This window comes from Nuphar pumila, chromosome 3 (assembly GCF_984573655.1).
Source record: "Nuphar pumila chromosome 3, dmNupPumi1.hap1.1, whole genome shotgun sequence".
Classification (NCBI taxonomy): domain Eukaryota; kingdom Viridiplantae; phylum Streptophyta; class Magnoliopsida; order Nymphaeales; family Nymphaeaceae; genus Nuphar; species Nuphar pumila.
In genome coordinates this window covers 127,573,495-127,591,996 of record NC_143251.1, presented here as the reverse complement: position 1 = coordinate 127,591,996, position 18,502 = coordinate 127,573,495, and the positions used below count along the sequence as shown (strand labels likewise).

The 18,502-nt window shown below is 35.8% G+C and overlaps 1 protein-coding gene across 3 annotated transcripts in view; it reads left to right on the top strand.

The window, feature by feature from the left end:
• Positions 1–5,958: 5,958 nt before the first annotated feature.
• Positions 5,959–18,502, top strand: part of LOC149843706 (uncharacterized) — a 41,058-nt gene continuing 28,514 nt past the window's right edge. Inside the window, exon 1 of one of the 3 annotated variants that reach the window (XM_090000031.1) lies at positions 5,959–6,165. In XM_090000031.1, coding sequence (XP_089856157.1) covers positions 6,127–6,165 — 39 coding nt within the window. In that variant the 5' untranslated portion in view covers positions 5,959–6,126. The remainder of the gene's footprint in view (positions 6,166–18,502) is intronic. The other 2 variants (XM_090000032.1, XM_090000033.1) reach the window with 2 other exon arrangements.

Sequence of the window (18,502 nt, the reverse complement as noted above, 5' to 3'; positions counted from 1 at the left end):
TCTTGTAAACCTTCATGTATCCATGCTCTAATGGCGTATAACATATATTTTTTATATTGTTTGTATTCATAATGTTTATCGAGTTATGAATATGGAAGAAGAAATAGGTTATGGATTTGTATTATCCTATTTCATTATGTTTTCAGTAATATTGTGTGTGTGTATCTAAGGATTTTTCTTTAGTAGCATTTTGGATACAATAACGTGATTATTGATGTTTTTATTTTATCATTAAAGTTAATAATAAATATCATAAACTTAGTTTTATACAGGTTGCATATGCATAGTTGTTTATTTTTTCAAACATGTCTTTGAGAAAAAAATATTTTATTATTATCTTTATTAAGTTTCATTAAATAATTTATTTATTTTGTATCTCAGCAAATTATAGAGTATAATGTGTATTGTATTTCACCAAATTTTGTCAAATGATACATTTATGTGATATTACTGACTTCCTTATGCATCAATTATATAAGTAACACACATGTAAATTATTATTACTATTTGAGTTTATGTTAAATGTTTTTTTATCATTATACAAATGAGTTATATAATATAACCAAGTTTATGTTTTTATGATTTATTTTAAAAAAAAATCTGTTTATCAACTTGTTTAATTGTTTAATGCAAATTGTTTTGTGTTTATATTGTAAAACAATATACTGTGAGATGACCATTTGGTAGCAACTACACTTTAACAATACCGATGCAAAATTTATGTAAAGTAAATTGAATAATTGTCTAAATAGATTTTCTATCACTCAATTATGTTTTATATGTTATGATATTTTATATTGACACAAATCAATAGTGTATTTATATCAAACTTAAAAATTATTTATTTTCTATTACTTGGTTTTCTGTCTCTTTTTTATCCTCTCAACCATTGGGTCTTTTGTGATGTGAAAATGACGTTACCCAAATGCCCAAAACTGTAAGTCCTTATAAAGTTTTGTATATTTCTTTATGCTGCCGCAAGGTAGTGGTTTGTTCTATCTAAATTCTACACACGACTTCTTTTTGGAGCCACACAATGTTTCTTTCCATATACAATAAGAGAATAATTTTTGGAGAACAAACGAGGGGCATTTGGGTAGCGTGAGCACTAGGGGGTGGCAATCATGTCGGGTTGGTGGGTCGACCCGATGGGTTGGCGGGTCAGCATACCTCAACCCAAACCCGACCCATTTATTAAACGGGTCGGCTGTGGCAAACACGAACCCGGCCCGCTTAATAAACGGGTAACCCGACATGACCCGCCAACCCATTTAATAAATGGGTTGGGTCGGGTAAATGGGTTCTCAGGTTCGCGGGTCAGGTTGACGGGTCGACGGGTTGACCCACCCACCTAACCCGTTTATTAAACGGGTCAGCCGGGTTGGCGGGTTGGCATACCCCTAACACGAACCCGACCAGTTTATTAAACGGGTTTGTTTTTTCCAAACCCGAACCCGCCTAAGAGGCGGGTTGGCGGGTCGTGTCAGGTTTTGCCACCCCTAGTGAGCACATGGTTCCTTTTCTAAAAAACGAAGAGGAACACTAAAGACGCCTCTCTCTTACTCAAATATTGACAAAAGATTAGACACCTTGAAGTGAGTCGGCTCACATTCTTTTATTATTCATGAGCCAGCTCACTTCAATTAACTGGTTGCCACATTGGACAACGACTTATTTTTGGACTCGTTGGATCATAAAATATTCAACGGCTATAAGATTGGTTTATGGTATTGCACCGTTATATAATCTCTCTCTCTCTCTCTCTCTCTCTCTCTCTCTCTCTCTCTCTATATATATATATATATATATATATATATATATATATATATATATATATATATATATATATATATATATATAAAATGTGTGAAGTTTTTACTACCCTGTTGATAAGGCTAGTTAAAACTCATTAACTGTTTGACCAAATTTGACGTCATGAATGTGTTCAACATGGCTAAAATAGTAGTTCACCTTTGGGTCACATTCTTTGATGTAAAAATTATAATTCTTTGAGGATTATAATCTCAATGCATTGTAGGTCGTTGGTTTTTATCCAACATACATATTGGAAAAACATGAGCAAGGGCGGGTTTCTACTAAGTCAAACGTGTAAATCACGGGGGCTCTGCTTAGGAGCAGTTTGTGCACGTCATCTTGTGTTGGGGACGTTGCAAGTTCAAAACCCAATGGTTCGATGTACAACTGGTGGGTTCTGCCTAACCCCAGCTTGCCTATTAAAAAAAAAAGTGTAAATCACATTCGAAGGGTTAGACGTTGAAATAATAATAATAATAATAATCTTAAAAGTCTTTTTTTTCCTTAAGCAAGAAGATAATTTGGCCATTTTAAATGAAAAAAGAGTCGGGACAAAATGGACTTTACACATATTATTTATTGTTATTGTTCATTTGGCTCCCTCACCCGCTAGGCTCCAAACTTTTGTCACACTGGCATTCCATTTTGTCCTTTTGCATGCTATTTTCAGTCAAAAATTGCATAGGAATGCTGTCCTTTTTCATAGTGTACATGTGACGTTACAAGCATATTGGATCTTGATTATATTGATTGGATCTTGTTAGATTCGAGTCTGGATTTAAGCTATAATTAGAATACTCAAATCCAGATCTAAATAAAGATTCTATATAGTATTTTTCTCTATAAGGACAATATAGTATGGTGAATCCATATATGAAAACACATGTGATAACACCCATTCTAGTAAAAAAAAAAAGCTATCTACATGTGATAACACCAACGTCATAAGACTAGTAAGCCTTAGACTACTAACGGCAATATTGACAAAGCCAAAATTCCCATTGAAAGTAACGCCCCTTCAGCATTTCAACATTTAAACTTTGTACTCTCAAATGTAAGTTTCTGTATGCATTAGGCCCCAAAATTGAGACCCCTGTTTTACGAGGTGATTTGGCATCCTCACCGTCCACAATGTACACAACGACCTTGTGGGATGAATCAATGGACGGTGAAGATGTTAAATCACTTTCTTAAGGTGATTTGACAGATCATGCTCTCCTATTGCACTCTAGAATCTTTACATTTAATGAATATACTGCATGTATTTCACTGACATGATCCTTGGCAAAAAAATAACCACAAGTACGAGTGGCAAGTGGGCTCGGGGAGAAGGTGCTGACCCCTCAGTCCTAGGTTCAACTCTCACCGCTGCGCAGGTGCCTTTGACTGGTGAGCTCCATAAAAGTTTGGGTGTGGGTGACCCTACCTAAGGTTTACCTTTCCGGGGGGTAGGGCCATAAGCCACCAGATTCTTGTCGAGGATTCCTCATCATTCGAAAAAACAAGCAGGTGATCCAACAACATATAATAATTTGAGAAAATATTTGATAAGCTCTCTTTAGTTGAAATGCTAAATCTCTAGGTGTGATCTTTATTTGACCAATTTGACCTTATGAATGCGTTTCATTTTCTTAACAAATGCACTTTGGAACAAGTGGTTTTAACATAGAAATATGATTTTCTTAATGGAGAAAATTTATTGCATCATAGACTTTCGCGGGGTCACCTGGTGGCCAACATGGTGTTAGTGAGGGTGTTGAGATGAAGGCTTCGGATCAAAACCCGCCGGCACACAAGTGTGTTCCTAGCTTTCAAAATTGGCCACTTAAGGCTGGGTGGTCGTGGGGCCTCACCCAAGGTTTTCCTTGCTTTGGTGAGGGTCCCTCGTCATAAAAAAAACGATGCATCATAGATAGGGGTGTCAATGGATTGGGTTTGGTTCGGATTCATGTAGAACCAGACCCAAACTGACTTGAGATGATAGTACTGGGCTCGACCCCAAGTCTAATCTGACTCACCACAAGAGAGTCGATGTTCTATAGTTTTAACAAATATTTAAGCTGAAAAATTAACATTTTACACCTAAAACATGATCCAAGTGTAACTTTTTAGCAAATAGACCATGTTAAAAGCATATGCATGGTAAGATTTGCTAAGGACACCCTGAAAATCCCCATTGGCTAGTGGTAAGCTCTTACTTCTCTCTCTCTCTCTAATATATATATATATTTATATATATATATATATATATATATATATATATATATATATATATATATATAGAGAGAGAGAGAGAGAGAGAGAGAGAGAGAGTTACTGCACATTAATTTTAGTTAGTTATCATTTTGTTACATTGTTATGAAAGAACAACTTATTATAGGCATCTTTTTGAACATGCATTACTGGGGCCACCTGACAAGATTAGAGTGTGAACTTATTACTCTAGCAACAAAAGAAACTCTAGAAAAACAAAATAGGCTATATGAAGAGAGTTTTTTTTTGAAAGTCTAGCCTGGGGTTTAGGTGGGCTCCTAGCAGGACAACAGCCACCCCACGTGGCAGAAGGTTTCGATCCTGGGCCTTCTTCAGCTTGGCACAGGACCCCGCTTACCACATGGGATACCACCTGGGTGGTGAAGAAAGTTGCGGCATAAGAATTCTAGGTTTTATTTTTTATAACGAGAGGAACCCTCATAGAGAACCGGGTCACTTGATGGGCCTGCCACTCTATGAGGTAAATTCTAATTAGTAATAATTTTGTTTCATTGTTATAAAAGAATTGTTATTGTAAGCAACTTTCTGAACATGCATTACTGGGGTCACCTGGCAAAGTTGATTAGAATTTGAACTTTTATTACTGTTGCTACAAAAGAATACAGGGCCCTCCAGAGGATGAGGTTCGAAAACCATGTGATGGAATCATAGAGTTCCATCAGTTAACACCCAGCTCCCAACATAATCATCCAAAACCTAGCATTATTTTCTTGAAAAATAGATGAAAACTTGCGAGCTGTGTCTAATCCCAAGAATAGGATTCGATCCAACCCAAACTGATCAGAGCCTCTTGTTGATTGTCAGTCCTGACCCTATGAGGGTCCACCGGATCAGGGTGAAAGCTTTACTACAACTACCATATAATGCAATCGCTTGCAAATGTTAGGTGGTCCATGAAAGCAATCCATTTGTTGTTGACTTAATAAATGGCATTATAATTACTGAAAGGGCAACCCAAAATTTTGGTCATGAACACCCAAACGTCTCTTTCTACTTTTACTTTAAAATAAAAGCAAAAACAGAAAGGATTCTACTGGATCAATATCAACAAGAAACGACAAACAATGAATGCAAAATGCTTATTTAGTACGAAATGATTTTTGAATCATTGTAACATGTAAGCAAAAAAAATGTTTTTTTTTTCTCTCTCTCTCTCTCTCTATATATATATATATATATTTATATCTCCTGGCTAAGGAAAAAAAGAGTTTTTTTTTGGTGTCTGGTCCAGGCCAAGACCTGACCCGGCCCATGCGGGAAAGGTTGTTTTGACCATGCTGAACACATTTTTTTATGGCAGACCCCACCAGTTAACTACACCCCATTGCGATTTAAGACCTATAACATCCTCACACATGTGACCATGCAATCACTGCGCCTAGGTCAAATTTGGTCAAAACAATCTCCGAGTTGTGATTGCTTACTCATTAGAGTAACAAATATTATATATATATATATATATATAATTGGTAGTTGCTTATAAGTTAGGTGTGAAATAAATGTGTTAAAAGAGTTTTTTAGTTATTTTTATTTTATTTTTAAATTCTGACAGTACAGATGTGATCTAATTTTATAGGGATCAGTTCTTGAAATGTTAAATTTGGATAAGTATGTGAGTTTTTATAAGGTTAAAAAATTAATGGTACAAAATCTTTGTAAAATTTTGAGGCATTAAATATCATTTTTTTATTGAAAACACATGATCCAAGTGTGGATTCCTTGTAAATCGATAATGCCCGATACATTTATGGGGTCGGAACTATGAAAAAACACGACAGAAAAACCCATTTATGACTTTTCATTTAGTCTCCCTCTCTCTCTCTCTATATATATATATATATATAAAGAGAGAGAGAGAGAGAGAGAGAGAGAGAGAGAGAGAGAGAGAGAGAGTGCGTGTGCGTGTGAGCATGTGATTGTTGCGGGGGTTTATTATTTGATTCGTTGTAACTTTTGGTTGTAGCTTCTCCCGTCGCTTCATCTCCACGGTGCTCCTCTCCTCCCCCCACCGCCACCACCACCATCTTTCTGTTGTTTATGAAGGATCAAGGGCGTAACTCGGCTGACATCCCCCAGGTTTATATCTTATTTGTGAGCTCTTTTCGTTTGATCTTTGTGTGCCTTGATCCTTATGGAAGCATTTCTGATCCCGCTTGTGTTTTCCGAGTTTTTCTTTTGATGGGTGGTGGGATTTCTCGGGTTTTCATTCGGTTGATCACGGGGGCCACGGTGTCATGAGCTTGCTCTTGGCGTTCTCTGTGTTCTTTCCACTTTTTTTTGCTTTATTTCTTGTGGGGGTACTCGAATTTGATCATAATTTGTTGCGTAGATTGTTGTTGGGTAATTGGAATTCTTATTCCTGATCCCTTGTGTCGCTTATTTCTTGAAGGCGTTGTATATGTGTATGAGCGCAGGACGTGATTTGCAGTTATGTGGGTTTTCGATTTGCACGTTTTTGTAATGATTCATGTATTTAAAAATCCACTGTTTCAATGAATAACATGCAGGCTGTGGTGGGAAGGATGGTTTTTGTGCATTTACGTTTTCAAGATCTCAAAACCCCATTTTCTTCTTCAATGAACTTATGATTTCTATAGAAGTTTTTTTCTGGATAGTTTGAAGAACGCGTAATTAGTTGAGTTGCATGATCTTCATTCATTTTTGGGCCATATGGGCACCCACCTTATTTCAAGGGAAAAACAACAAAGGCTTGGAGGAATATGAGAGTTACCACGTATGAATGAGAAACTAATATGGGTTCCCCATAAAATCAATTCTCCCCTTTCCCACCTGTTTTTCAAATTAAGAGAATTGGAAGAGCTAGAGAAGTGCTTGTTATTTATGATAAACATGGAAGTTATTAAGTCAGACCAGACATTCATGTAGCAACCCCCCATAATTTTTTGTTTTTTTACTTTGGTATAGATAGTGGCTAAAAAATCTTATGACACCTTTGCAGTTGTACATTTGGGCCATTGAATTGAGTACTATCTTGTTTTGATGCCAGCAGATTTGTTCATTGCCTCACACTCATGCATTTTTTTTGTTGTGTTGATCATAGTCGTCCTTATGGCCATGGTACCAATTTCTCATTTTGCTTTTGCAAGATTGAGATGCGTGATGTTTGGTCTCCTTTGATTTGAGCTGTAGTAGAACTTGCAAGTTGCATCTGCTAAAATGGTTTTATGGATGTTAGTTATGGTTATAAGGAGACAAAAACAAATATGCTGAGTTGGTGTGATGATGGTGTAAAGCAGATACCTTGCAGACAAGGTGAATCCTGTGCTTAGAGAATTAAATCACATGACCAGAAACCATTTCAATGATTATATGTTTGAAAAACTCTAGGCATGTGGATGGTTAAAAAAACATGTAGATAACATAAGCAACTAGTATAAATCAGAGTTACCGGAAGCACCTATACAGTAGGGGAAGCGCGCTTCCCCGATACGCATTTTGGAAGTGTGAAATGTCATCGCGCTTTCGAAATGCGTGGGGGAAGCATCCTTTTTTTGGGAAGCGCATTTCCCTTTCATGGGAAGCACGCTTCCCTTTTATGGGAAACACACTTCCCATTTATGGGAAGCGCGCTTCCCCCTCGCTTCCTAGGTCACTTCCGGTTCGCTTCCTAGGTTGCTTCCAAGATGGTTCGTGATTTTCTTCTAAGTCGTCCCATGCTTCTTGCTTCCTAAAATTTTGAAAGTGCCTCACTTCCCGCTCCCGCTTCCTCGACTGGCAACCATGTTATAAATATGAAAAGAAGATAGATTTCTGGATTTTGATGGAAAATAATGAGTACTATAGTGAAATTCAGGATCATTTCTGTGGGTAAAAAGGTCAACAATCTAGGGTTGTTCTCATAAGACTCAATCTGGTTCTTTCAGGTTTCCTAGTCTATGAAAATAATATCCATCGACTATCTAATGTTTCTCTACAATTAATCAATTTAGATCGAAAAACCTAAACACAAATGTTGAATTTATTGTCGTGATATATGAATCAAATATATATGATGCCCTAGATGGGACTTGTTCACTTTTTGTGGTATAATGTATATGCTACTATGTCACTTTAGCCAATCATTCAATATGTTCAATTTCTTTTTTCAAAGAATCAGCTAGCCATAAAGAGATTGACAGCCTGGTAATACATATTGTAATGAAATAAGAACAAAAGCAAACAAGAGCCTCTTATGGGCTTACAAGAACATATCCAACCCACAAAAGAACCACTTATGGATTATTCCACACCACCCACACAAGGGCTAAGAGAGTAAAAATAAAAGCTTTTGTATTACACAATGTTTGAGAAAGCATAGAAAAGATACAAGGGGGGAACCCCTATTTATAACAAGAGAAAGAGATAGGGAGCAGCTCCAACAACTAGTTGGAGCTGTCCCAATCGATGACATCAAAATAAAAAAGGTAAAAAACAAAAAATAAATAAAAGGTACAGTTAGCCCTTGATGGGTTGACCTCTATTACAAAGTAAAATGATCGAAATACCCCTGATGGGTATTTCAGTTTACATAAATATGGACACACACACACACACACACACACACATATATATATATATATATATATATATATATATATATATATATATATATATATATATATATATTAAAAGCACAATCTTATCACCCCCCTCAAACTCATGGTGTAACAACTGAGAGTTTGCCAAGTAGTAAGTGAAATCTAGGTGACAGGAGCACTTTAGTGAAGATGTTCGGCAGTTGATACTCAGATCATACATATGACAGCGTGATAGTCTTTTTCAGAAGCACCATCTGATCCTGATTCCTCTCCACATCTAACTGCAACTCTTTTGGTATCATCATTGTGTTCGTGTTCATTTGGATAAACATGTTTTTTAAATACGATTTTATATTGGAATATTATGTTTCTTGAAAATGGTTATCAAACCCATGTTCCCCACATCATCCAATTGAGAATATTGTTGCTCTTAATGGCATTTCTCGTCCTAGGAAACATGTTCCTTCTGCTTTTCAGATTGATGGTTGTCATGTTTCCAAAAAGAAGTTGATGCTTACCTTTCTACTCAAGACATCGATAGCCCAACTTATCTTCTCTTTACGCTTGTGCATCACACCACAAAATATATCATTGAAGAGGCTTTTTTTGACAACCTTTTTTATTATAACTATGCTTCTCCTTCAGGCTTTTGTCACCTAAGAAACAAGATGCTCAGATAGTGGATAAGGTTTATAGCAGGGATCTTTTGCGTGATCTTGCTCTATTACCTTAAAACATGGTCTTCGATTAAGGAGACTCACCGTACCTTTGCACAAACATTTTGCGATGCCGAAACTAGTTGCACAAGTGTTTCTTCCATGTCCCCTATCAAGCTAATGCTCAAGAGCGCTAAAAAGATGCGCATGTCAAAAAGGATTTAAATTGAGATGCTAAATGTAAACTTCAAGTAATATGCCTAAGGTATTTAAGGAAAAGGACCTCAAGATGTACTTAGTCCACAATTGTAATCTCTATCTTGTTGGCTCTTTAACAATGGGATGAGTGAGCATCATCTAATGTAATAACTATGTCGTCTTGAGTGATATCTCATCACTTAGATTTTTCGATGTAATCATTTTCTTCTTTCAAGAGATGGTCCCACCGAAGTCACCTTCTTATCATCTCTTTGATCTTCTTTCCTTCTTTTATGGCAAAAGGGCTTGATATGACCCGACTCATAGCAATGATAACATATTAGTTTGTCACTCATCTTGTATTCATGATCCCCTCTTTTGTCCTTTTGGCTCCTTCTATAATCATTGGAATTTCTTTCATTTTCATTACTTCTTCCAAAGTGAGGGGGCTTATAAGCCCTTGTGTGATTTCCGGGCCTTAACATAACAAGCACATATTCTTTCTCTTTTAAAGAGGATGAGTTTTTCAACCTATTTTTCTTTACAGTTAATTCTTTAAGAGTTTCAACTATGGTAGGTACACCTCTTCTATGAAGGTACACCTCCTCTATAAAGAAGTACCGATTTGTTTCCTTCAAATTCGGGTCTAAGCTCATTAAAAATTAATAGAAATGCTCTGTTCTAATTTATTTTTCATGGAGTTCTACATCTTGGGGGCAATGCCACTTTGGATCTAAAAGAGCCAATTCATCCCAAGGAAGAGAGAGGGCATTGTAATATTTCCTAATGCTCATCTCTTCTTGGGTCATAGTTATCACTTTATTTTCACATTGCATATGTGAGTTATATCCTTGAGATTATGCATATCTTTAAGATACTTTCATGTACCACTAGAAAAATCAAATTTTGCTAAGCTAGAGCATTTTTTGATGTAACACTATTGATGAACCATCCAATTATCTTGGAATGACCCATCTTTCATTCTTTCCATTTTTCTCATATTTGGTGACGACCTTAGACATCTCTTCTCCTTGAAGAGACTTTTTTTCTATTTTTCATCTTATTAAGTATAAGTTTAGGCTCTCTTTCGGTGCCATCAACTAAACCCCATATACCCTTTTCCCATATTTTATGTTTTAGTATGGATGCCCATATCACATAGTTAGTATCATTGAGTCTCACGAGAATGAAGATGACCAACTTCTCTTTCATCCTCCATTTTTATAATAATGAGAGAGAGATAGAAAAAAGAAGGTAGCAAGAATTTTGTTGAAAAGAACTTTGATGGTATGCTTCCCAATGAAATCATCCCACAAACCGATGCTCCACCAATCTCACGATCCTCCTCTTGACCTTTCTAAATGAATCACAACCCAAGAGCACCAAGGCTCTGATACCATGTAATGAAATAAGAACAAAAGCAAACAAGAGCCTCTTATGGGCTTACAAGAACACAACTAACCCACAAAAGAACCACTTATGGATCAATCCACACCACCCACGCAAGGGCCAAGAGAGTAAAAATAAATTTTTTTGTATTACACAATGCTTGAGAAAACATACAAAAGATACAAGGGGAGAACTCTTATTTATAACAAGAGAAAGAGATAAGGAGCTGTTGGGCTGCTCCTACAGCTAGTTGGAGCTGTCCCAATCAATGACATCAAAATAAAAAAGGTAAAAAACAAAAATAAATAAAAGGTACAATCAGTCCTTAATGGGTTGCCCTCTGTTACAAAGTAAAATGACCGAAATACCCCTTATGGGTATTTCGGTTTACATACACATGCACATACATATATATATATATATATTAATATATACATATAGGTATATATATCTATATATACATATGGATATATATATTAGAAGCACAATCTTAACACATGATGATGTTCAAGATTCACGTCATCATGACACCATATGTGTATATTGAAATGGTGGTCACTTGAAAAATGTGCAGACAATAAATGGTTGTTGATTAAGTCATTCTAATTTCCATACTAGAGAGAGGGCCATGCAAATGAATCAGGATTCCAATATAGGGCCACACATGTTATCCCTACCAGATAGAGAGGACCATGTAAATGAGGCAGGATTTCAATGTAGGGCCACACATCAGCATGGTTCTCATGTCATCTTTGCCACTCTCTGATTTTCCCACTATCAGAAAACAATTCAGGCTCAATGACAAGTTACTACAAAGTCAGAGTTACCAGAAGCTTGTTAGATAGGTGGGAAGCCCGCTTCCTGGAAACTCGTTTCAGAAGCAAGATACTCCTTGCTTCCGAAACTTGATGAGAATCTTGATTCTCCCACACTTCTCCTATGGTTTCCATATTCTTTATCTATTCTAATTATGTAACGACTCCAACTCATCCCCGTTGAAAAGTGATTTTTTTAAAACAATTGCGGAAACCAAAACCCAAGGATCTGAGGCCTCATAGACTTAACAAAATTCTAAACCATAATGGATCTCTATATTGAACCAACCAATCCAAAATAACTAACTTTATTAATCAATACTCAAAGTTTGAGAACATAATTAAATTAAAGCATAAAATCCCAGAGCCACACTGTCCAAGAATAACAGAAGCAAGTCACACGATCTCGTAGGCTCCCTGTGGCATTCATCCACATCACCGAGCTTCATGTCCTAAGAAAAACATTCGAATTACTGGGTAAGAATCAAATATTATTTGTACGAATTCCTCTAAAAATCCAAATAGGCAAGAAAAAGCATAAATCAAATTAATGCAAGTATTCAGAGGAAATATAACAATCTCATAAACCATTTATTATTTAAGCATTTGAAAGTAGTTATCATGTAATGACAATTTTTCACATGAAACCGAAATAAGAATGCATGAACTAATGCAGAAGAGTAAATATGCATGATTCCAATGCAATGCATGAATAAATTATTAAGTTATTGTCAGAGTTCTCTTTTGCATGCATGTCCCCATTAAATGCACACAAGTTTAGTTTCACTTTCCATTAAACCTGCGGATACTCAAAACGGGAACAATAATTTTTGAAGTCCAAGATAAGTTTTCAGTTGTAGCTTAACACACAATTTGTATTTTATTACTGGGTTTCACACTTGTCCCTCGACCGATATCAAGAATCAACACCATCTATCGAAACATTAGAAATCAACATTAGATTTTCTTTTTCTTTATACACTATAATAGAAAATCAGATCTTTTTTTTCTTTAACCGCCAATGATTTCAGCGCATGTACATATGCCTTAATGGCAGTTTTATAACACAGTCATTACAGCAATTTATAAAACAATATACTGGAACTTGCGACAGGTTTGGTTTGATTCACATAAGACAAATTTTTAGCAGATCTGGACCAAATCTGCGCACCTATAAAAATTGGCAGATCTGTCTACATGTACAGTGGCAGATCAAATTTTAGATTTTTTTTAAAATATGCATAACATATTTACAACTAAGAAATATGCAAAAAAATAACACGCAAGATAGATTCAACTTTAAAACATGAAAACTATAAGCACGAAATAAGAAATCGTGTACATGCTAAAAGGAAATCAATGGTTGATTTAACAACACACACACACACACACTATATATATATAGGCTGAAAAAAGGGAAATTTGACCCACGTATATGTATATATCTACATGATCAATGTTATATATATATATATATATGTCTTCCAGTTCAGATTTCCCCCTTTTCCCACTAAAATCTCACATAAACTGGATATAGACTATTTCTCCTCGTTCGGATCAAGAGAGGAACCCGTACTTTTGATCGGAGATGAAAAAAGACGAAAAAAGTGTTTTTCGGACGATCGGAACGAAAAAGGATCCTCCTTTCCTTCTTCTCCTCCTTGTTCTTCTTCTTTCCTTTCCTTTTCCTCTCTTTTCTTTTTTCTCTCTCTTTCTTTTATTTCTTTTCCCTTCTTCCTTTTCTCTCTAGAAAACAAAATTTAGAGAGAGGGACGAGTTAGACCCTTTTATAATTTTTTTAATCTTTTAGAGAGAGGGTGACGTCCCTTCTGGAGTCCTACTATAGAGAATAGAGTTATACAAAATATAAAACTCTATCTCTTTCTAACTACTCCTATTTACTCTCTTATTTTATTTTATTTCTTTTACTATTTTAGTTTAACTACATTTAGGCTTTTCTAGAGGGTGACACCCCCTCTAGAATCCCTACATAATAGATAGAGTTCCACAAATGTAGAACTCTGTCATATCTAAAATAAATTTTCGGAATTAATTAATTTTTAATATTTAATTAATTATTTATTAATTAATAATTTTTTAGAAAGTTTCATAGGGTATCTCACCCCTCTGAGAGTCTTTTTAACATGGAATTTCACTCAATTAAACTTTTATATTGAATTTAAAACTTTAAATTGGTTGAAATTGGATTTTAGATCTGGATCCAGATTCAAGATCCAAATTCATATCCAATATCCATATGGGTCACAGACTTGACCAGATCCTAATTAATATGGGTCTTGGATTGGGTCCAGATCCATATCAACTTGGATCAAATAGATCGGATCTAATTGGATCCAATCCAGAACTCGTCACATCGAGGCGGGTCATTTTTGAAAAAATGCGATTTTTGGGCCAACCATAGCCCGAATTCAGAAAAACAAAATAGCAATGTTCTCAAAATTTTGAAATGCATCTAATGATATATTACCTGAATTTCGCCTTCGAATTTCGCTCGATTTTAAAGGTTAAAAATAAAAAGTTTTACTAAATCTTAATTGGCTCGTTTAGGTCTTGTCAATAGGTCCTGTGCCACGCCTAGACCCACCTGACGCCACTTAAAATCGAGGATTTTATCAACTTTATAAAAATACTTAGCCAAATTTTCTGAAATCTCAGAATTTAACATTGTAGAAAAACACACGATATTACAAATTATATATTCTCTCACTCTACTTTTCATGTTTTTTATGTTTCCTCTCTACCTTCTCACTCACTTCTTTCCACATTCTTCATCTGTTCTTATTATATGTTCTCTCACTATACTTTTCATGTTTTTTATATTTCCTCTCTACCTTCTCACTCACTTTCATGTGCTGTCTCTAGATTGACAGTCATCATTTTTAGATTTTGTTAAAAATTTAATTCTTATTAGTAAAAAATCATGTAATTTAAGAATAGTTACTTTTATATTAGTTTTTATTTGTGTTCCATTTCGATTCTCATTCAATTCTTATATTGCTTTTTTTACTCCTCGCTTCCCGCTTCCTATACATTTTACAATGCATTGCTTCTCGCTTCCACTTCCCGTATCGTTTCCCGTTTCCGCTTCCTAGTCTGGCAACCTTGCTACAAACTATAGAACATGTGTAACTTCTACGTGACACATTCCAGCAATAAGATTGAACTTATCTCGATGTTAGCTTGGCATGTTTTCCAAAAGAAGGATCCTAGTGTAGGGCCACACATCAGCATGTTTCACATGTCATCCCTGCCAGTCTTTGATTCTACCCCATCAGGAAGGAATTCATGCTTAGTGACAAGTTCCATCTTGGTTTACATATGGACTGTAGATTTTAATATTTTCAGCCTATATTTTTTTTCTTTTCCTCTGCTTTGATATTCAAGTTGGGTGGATACCCCCCATGGGTTTCAAACTTGAGACCCGTCAATTATGATAGTATAACCTAACCATCCAGCTATCTCACTTGAACCCTTTCCCTTAATATTATTCTCTAAATTAAGAAAACATATTTTGTCAATTTTTTGAGGGGCATAATTGTGGTCTAGACTGTGAGGTCCTATTTCATGAATGGTGGGTCTCGATGTTGTGAAAAGTGTCAAGGTGTAGTGAGGGACTCTACCAAAATATGAAGTGAGGCGTAAAGTGTAAGTCTCACAAACATATATTAAACAAACTTTAAAAAATTGAAACAAGTTTTGAAAATCACAAATAAATAAAAGAAATTCTTTATTGACAAACCAACAGCCAATAAGGCAATAACAAATAGAAAATTTAAAGTAAATATTGAAAGGTACGAGAACAATATGCAACAATAATATTAATGCATCAACTTGATCTATCTAAGTATGTAACAAATAAAATATGGGCATTCATCTAAAAATTAGGTAACAAAAACACTAATAACAATCAAATTACCCAATGTCAACAAAACATTACATAATAGCATTAATAACCATAGTTGATGTATTTGTCGTAGACTCTCCAAATTTAGTGTTACAACATTCAAGGCTAAGTTAACCAATATTAAATTCAGAATATATATATATATAGTCAAATTACTTAGTTTCAGGCATACATGATGACATGTACCCATAATCACACACACACACACAATGCCAAAATGACAAAACAATTTGGTATCTTTTGGGAGAGAAATTAAAATTTTGGGAGTAAATAAACGAATAGGAAATAAGTGAAGAAGAACAAGAAGGAAATAACACTAAAAAAAAAGGAAGAATAAGAAGAGGAGAAGGGAAGAAGACACAGAAGAAAAGAAGAACAACAACAAAGGACATACCTGGCTGCCGGAAGGTGGATCACATGAGTGGCTTGTTAGAAGGTGGTCACTGTAATGAAACAAGAATAAGAACAAGAAAGTGCTTCTTATGAGCTTACAAGAACACAATATTCAAAAGCACAAAAACCACTTATGGGTCAATCACATAAACACCTATGCATAGGCCACTTAGGGGCCAAGAACACAATAAAAATATAAAGATTTGTATAACTAAAATGCTTAAGAAGGCATTAGGGTACAGGAGGGGACTCACCCCTATATATACACTTCACATAGTCATGAGAGTCATTGGGACCTTCCCAACGGCTGAAAATAGAGCCATTGGGGAGGTCCCAACGACTCTAAATCCCTTTTACCTCAATGCCCTTAACCTAAAGTTAAAAGACAATAAATAAAATAAAAAAGGAAAAAATAAAAAGGATTGTTGTGCCCCTAATGGGCACAACCTATTATAAGGTTGTGAGAAGACTAAAATACTCCTATTGGGTATTTAACTTATTACAATGATGAAATGTATATAATATATATATATATATATATATATATATATATATATATATATATATATATATATATATATATATACATATCTTAACACCTCCCTTCAAACTCTTAGTGCCACAACCAAGAGTTTGCCAATTGATACTTGGATGATACATATGGCAATGTAATGCTTTTCTTCAAGAATTCTTCTCTGACATAATGACAATCCAATTCTGTGTTTGGTCCGTTTATGGAATATGTGATTGTCGGCGATATAAACTGCACTTTTGTTCTCATAACACAATCTTGAGGCTTCTGCTACGTGAACTCCTAAGTCTTCTAACAATTGTTCAACCATACCAACTCAGAAGTAGTGGTTGCCATAGCTCGGTATTCTCCTTCTGTAGATGACAAGGACACCTTTTGTTGCTTTTTGTATTTTCACGAAATCAACGAATCCCCTACAAAAACATAAAAACCCCTAGTTGAGTGACAATAATTTATATCTCCTCAATCAAAATTTGAATATGCAATAACTTCTAACGAAGAAGATAAAAAAATAAACCATAATTAGTATTTCTAATATATCTAATCAAGGTTGTTAAATGCGATGAGGCGAAGCGAGGCGTTGAGCCTGCGCTTTGCCTCTGAGGCGTACGCCTCTCACAACTGAACTGGAAGTAAAGCGGTGGGAGGGGAGGCAGTAGGAGAAGGACCACGCGCCCAGCTTGTACGGAAGCGAGGGGGGGCCGCGTCCGGTGGTCGGAGAAGACTGAGCAGCCAACGACGAAGTTCGCCACCGGGGAATTTGTAACCGGGGAACTGTGATGAGGGGCAATTTGCGCATCACAACAACGCCTCAGTACCTTGAGCGTGCGCCTCGCCTCTGAGGCGTATGCTTCAGGTACTGAGGCGTACGCCTCTCACAACACTGGATCTAATAATCCTCATTACAACACTCATATGTACTGTACGCACATGCTGAAATTGACTAGCATAATGAATAACACGTGCAATATCAATGCGAGTAATAGAGAGATAAGATAAAGCTCTAATCATCTGTCTGTAAGAAGTTGGATCCTTCAGAGGTTCTCCATCATCCTTCTTCATCTTGTTATTTATAGAGGTTCTCCGTTATCCTTCTTCATCTTGGCATTGATAACCTTTGGAGTATCAACTTGTTTTTCATCAGAAAACTCCGATCATTTTATGATCTCTGCTACATACTTAGTCTGAATCAGATAATAACCACGAGGTGAGTAAGCCACTTCAATTTCAAGAAAATACCGTAAGAAACCAAGATTTGTTATATCAAAGTTAGCTTTGAGAACATCTTTGATATGACTAACTCCCTGCTTATCACCTCCTCCGATAATCATGTTATCAACATATAGAAGTAATATTATCATGCCTACATTAAAAGACTTAACAAACAATGCAATGTCAATATAATAAGATTTAAAACCAAGTTGTGTCATCACACTACTGAATCGATCTTATCAAGTCTTAGGAGCTTGTTTTAGATCGTACAAAGTCTTACACAACCGAAGGGCGCTTCCATGTGCCAACCCTAATCCTGATGGGGGTTCCATGTAAACTTCTTCATTAAATTCACAATTCAAAAAAACATTTTTAACATCTATTTGAAAGATGAGTCATTTTTTTAATCGAGGTTGTAAAAATAAGAGTTCTAACAGTGGTCATACGAGTACAACAACAACAACTACTACTACTACGCCTTCATCCCAAAACAATTGGGGTCGGCGATATGAACCAAAAAAAAAATCATTCTGGGTCTTCCACATGAATCCTTCTCCTCCAATCATTTTTATCCAATGCCATGTCCTCGGTGAGGTTCAAAGCATTCATATCCTTTCCTATCACCTCCATCCATGTCTTCCTAGGCCTACCCCGACCTCTTTTAACTAATATATTTTCCCATTTCTCCATCCTTCTAACTGGAGCATCATTAGGCCTTCGTCGAATATGTCTAAACCACTGTAAACGATTCTCTT